The sequence below is a fragment of the Pygoscelis adeliae genome, unplaced genomic scaffold (assembly GCF_000699105.1).
Source record: "Pygoscelis adeliae isolate BGI_AS28 unplaced genomic scaffold, ASM69910v1 Scaffold289, whole genome shotgun sequence".
Taxonomy (NCBI): Eukaryota; Metazoa; Chordata; class Aves; order Sphenisciformes; family Spheniscidae; genus Pygoscelis; species Pygoscelis adeliae.
In genome coordinates this window covers 1,151,649-1,156,411 of record NW_008825499.1, presented here as the reverse complement: position 1 = coordinate 1,156,411, position 4,763 = coordinate 1,151,649, and the positions used below count along the sequence as shown (strand labels likewise).

Sequence of the window (4,763 nt, the reverse complement as noted above, 5' to 3'; positions counted from 1 at the left end):
GTAGGGAAGAGGCTAACCCCACAAAAGTGGGCATTAGTCCTCTGCAAGGCATTGGCAAGGCTCAGTCATTAGGATTCATGGCAAAGTTTGTTTGTTTTTTTTTTTTTCCTGTCCACCTATGTCAGGTGTTTCTTACAGAGACACCTGAAAGATTTTTGCTCAATAAAAAACAGGAATCTAAGACAGCCATCTGCAGAAAGAAGGAAATTGCTTTTCTGATATTTGTTCTCTGCAATTCCGGTCCCAGCAGATACCACTACCATCTACTTACTCCCTGCATCCTCCTCATCTTGGCAGAGCCATACATCAGTTTATTGCAAAGCTCTAACCCTGATTAATTGTTACAGGATTCTTCTCACCTCCTGCTTAAATAGAATTACCTGCTGGAGTAAGTTGCAGGGGAAGGCACTGGGCTTGTATGGGAGCAGCTCCAGACCTAGAAGATTTAACTGACTGCACTGCCTAAACACCCACTTTCTAAACTATTTACAGTTGAGCAGCTTCTTTTCCCTGCCTGTCTCTCAAGGGCTCTGTGCTTGGCCTTTGAACCAGAAAAGGGAGGAGACGTGCATGTTAGTATTTAGCCTCTCTGTAGGTGCTCACTTCTTCCCTTACTCCACTGCTGAGAATTGTGCCTTCCTTTCTATTAATCTTTGATGACTTACTAAAGCCAACTTTTTCCAAGAGAGGAGTTTAAATCCGAGGTGTTCAGCCAGGGCATTTGTTGCCTACTCAGTCGAGAAGTGGTTGCTGCTGGTCCTTGAGACTTTTGATAATGTCTGCTGAGCTAGTATGAAAAAGAGCACTAAAGAAGGTCCAGCTAAGGAGCAGTTTGGGAGTGGATAACATCAGGTATGGGTTACAGCTCCATTGACCTACCTCTGCTGACAACCAAGACTATTGCATAGGCGAGAGATATGGAGAGACCAAGCACAGAGAGAAGAAAGGCTTTTGTGGGAAAAGGTAAAAGCACTCTGGCTCTTTGCTGTGCCTAAATCAGGTTTGTCAGGTTTCAGGCTTTTCTTTTGATATGCTTTAAACCTGGACATGCACAGATTTGCTCAGGTGCTGATGCCCCCTATCAGGAGAGCTTTAATTGGAGACTCTCCCCTCCGCACTAAGCCAGGCAGGTGGCTGTGATGGGAGCTAGGAGTACAACCGTTTTATGGTTAGGGGAGGACCTTGGTAGAGAGGGTCACAGCAGGGTTAGGCTGTTGACCTCTGAGGGCAGCTGTACCTATGTCCTTCCTTCACGGAAACCCAGATATAATAATGCAGGTGAGACCACAGATTCATACCATCATGCCCAGCTGTTTTCCAACAACCCCTATGCTGCAGCTGTCTCCTGAATTAATTATTACGACAAGAACAGATTGATGACTGAGCATCTGTGTTTTCAAGGAAATAGGGCATTTGGAAGTTCAAGCAAATTAAAAACTGTGTTGCTGTCTTCTCTGTATTTATTTTTCTATGGGAAATGGGTTTGGCTATATTTATAAATGTAATTTCCCTAAGGAGTAAACACTTTGTCTTGAAAGAAAAGTAGCATTCCTGTAGAATAGAGATTTTTCACCTCACATCTCCTTCCAGAGCTAAGGCAGACATATTAACATTTGCTAATAAGAAAGTTTGTCTGGTTTAGTATTTTGGAATTTCACAGTACTGGAGAATTAATCTCTCTCTCTCCTTTGCCACTGACACTGTTGAAATATTGCTAGCAATTAACACCTTTATTTTGTTCCATGATGTCCCATTTTGTGTCCATAAGCAGTCAGAAGACATTGTAATTAAGTAAGTTCAATTAAATCCAGGATTGATTTTTTAGGTTGCTACATTATAGTTTTCTGTTTGTCTGTGGCGACCATGGAGGAAATAATGAAATATTTAAAGACCCCAATGAAAACAGAATAATATGAATCACAGGAAAATAGTCTTTTAGGATGAAGAATAAAAGATTCATTAGTGGGAGAGAAGCAGAAAGGCTCACAGAAGATGGCACGGAGCTGTGACCCAGAAGAGCTCTCACTGCAGAATTTAAAAATTGTGTAACCATCTTCCACTGGTCATTGTTTTTCGCTTTTGCTATTATTATTCCCACCTGTGGTAATTAATGCCTCCTCCTTTCCGAAATTATGCTGGTCATTACAGCAGCAGCTCAAAGTGCTAGCTGTAAATTCCCCATCCCTGCATCTGTACTGTGCAAACACACGAGACAACTCATCCTGCATCTAAAACAACCCTGGAGGCAAAGTGTGGTCCTGAGCCAAACATGGCCAAAGTGACTGGAGCAGGATCACACAGGGAATCCTGGGACAAGGCTCAGAAGAGAAACCAGAGGTCACATCTGTTCTCTCCTGGACATATGATTTTTGACTTGCAACCAGAATGATAGAGACATTAAAGAGGCCACCTATCTTCCCAGAGGGACTCTCACAAGCACATTGCAAATGTCCATTTTGTAAACATAATACCTGAAGGGCTTTATAATTACAAGATTTTACTGATTTAGTTTGCTGCCCTTCACACAAGATGTTACTGATTTCACAGCCTTTTTACTGCATTTCACAGCAAACTGTTAACAATAGGAATCATAGCAGCCTCAGATTTCAGACAAGACATCTGAAGATCAATTCGCTGGAAAAAAACGCTGGATGCACTCTCTGGACTTAGTTCATTTAATGACCTTGATAAGAAACATATGGGGCACAATCTGCCACATGCAGGTTAGAGTGCTCTTGCGATGTGCCAGAGCAGTAGTGCGCCAGAGCAGTTGTGCACTAGAGCACAGGGAAATGACAGCAGTTAATAGTAGCATTCAGATTTGGAACTGCCTGATTTAATTGATTTACTGTTATTCTTTTGAAAAAAGGCCTGCTGTATTACGTGGCTGAACTCTTTAAAGGAGTCTTAAAATGGCTTTCAATTAAAAAAAGAAAAAACAAACCAACAACGAAGGCTGTTTATTTAGACTTAAACAATAGAGATGGGGTGGGGAATGTGCTAAAAACAGCTGATAGTCTGTTCTACAGGGTTTTTTTCAGCAGAATCTAAACATTGCCCCCCCCCAATATTTGAATGTATCTCTTTCCATACTATCTGAGAAATTGTTGAAAACCATGCAGACAATTTTGTGTCCTCTGCTCAATCACAGAGATCTGGGATTTTTTGCTAAAGATAGGACTTCAAGAATCATTTTGTAAAGTAAGATTTTACATCTCTTTTTCTTTATAAGCTAAGTGGGCATTAAACACCTCTATGTTCAAAACATATGCAAAAAAAGGTCATTCTTGGGAAGAAGCCAGTGCCCCCAAAACCCCATTTGAAAGCAGATAGCTGGAGAACACAGAAAGCAGCCAGTCTTTCTGAAGTACCATACAGACTAACTATAATAGTAATGAAATATTTCAAAAACTTTTAAAATGCATAGAAGTTCCTTTTTATTTTTATGACGATCACTCTCTTTCAGGTACGCGTCATCCTGAGTTTTTACGAATGAAAAAACCTGGGGAAAATATAAAGCCCCTCTCTTGCAAATATAGCTATCCCAAGCACCATCTGAGCGTAAACAGCATTGAGATGAATGTCCTACCTGGGCACCAGTCCAGCAATGGCAACATGATCTATAGCTACCACGCGATGGAAAACCCATGCTGCCCCCAGAAGAATGATCTGGGTAGCAAGAGTGGAAAGATTACTTGCCCCTTACCAGAAGATATTGAGCTTGTTCAAAAGAAGGCTTTAATGGATACTATTCCGGTGATTGTGAAGATCCTGGAGGAAGTTCAGTTCATAGCAATGCGCTTCAGGAAACAAGATGAGGGTGAAGAGATCTGCAGTGAGTGGAAGTTTGCAGCTGCTGTCATAGACAGATTATGCCTGGTTGCATTTACCCTTTTTGCCATCATTTGCACATTTACAATACTCATGTCTGCTCCAAATTTTATAGAAGCTGTTTCAAAGGATTTTGCATAAGGATTTCAAAGATGAGCACAATAATTTAAAAGTGAATATTACCGGTAGTTTTGCTAGATAATTTAACTCAAATAGAGAAGTGTACTTTAATGTGCTAACATACACAGAAGGGGATGAAAATAATTTCAGGAGGTAATTATTCCTCTTGTTAGTAATTGTAGTTACTGAATAGTAAACGTATCGAGCTCTGTTACTTGTAAACATATTGAGCTCTGTTACTTATTTCATAGACTAGTTCCACGTGTAATTATGTCATGATCTGTGACAAACGATCACAGGTAGACAAGAATTCAAATCTACAATATATTATTACAAGCTAAAACTAGTATCAATGTGTTGCTATGAATTTGTGAACTTTTAGATATTGTTAATAATTTAAATGTTCATTGATGACTATAAACTTTACAGCATTTTGTTGTTTTCAGTATATATGTGTTTTATAATTTTTATTTAGTGTGGCTGTGACATTCACTTCTCAGATTTGACAGACATCTCTCCACAGTCTTATGATGCTGTATATTGTATTTACGAAAATAAACTATCATCATGTTAGCTCTTACTATTGCAGTGACTGGAATGTTTTCTCAGTAAATATGTTAACAGAATATATTTTTCCCAGAATATTACTTCTTTTTTCTTTCTTTTTTTTTTTTTAATTAGGAAATGTTGGTTGTGAGGTTGGAAAAAAACTTAATTCTCCATGCTGACAATCATAGATATCATTAATGGTGCCTTCTTAGCTCTACCGCTGCTTAACTGTTGCTGTTATCTTGAAAATCTACTTAATTTGA

General features: G+C 39.4%; 1 protein-coding gene across 1 annotated transcript in view; it reads left to right on the top strand.

Annotated features, from left to right (window-relative positions):
• The window catches only part of LOC103923234 (neuronal acetylcholine receptor subunit alpha-7-like), a 65,154-nt gene extending 60,623 nt beyond the window's left edge, over positions 1-4,531 (top strand). The window contains exons 10-11 of the mRNA XM_009331518.1: positions 2,724-2,750; positions 3,484-4,531. Coding sequence (XP_009329793.1) covers positions 2,724-2,750; positions 3,484-3,972 — 516 coding nt within the window. The 3' untranslated portion in view covers positions 3,973-4,531. The remainder of the gene's footprint in view (positions 1-2,723; positions 2,751-3,483) is intronic.
• Positions 4,532-4,763: the final 232 nt, after the last annotated feature.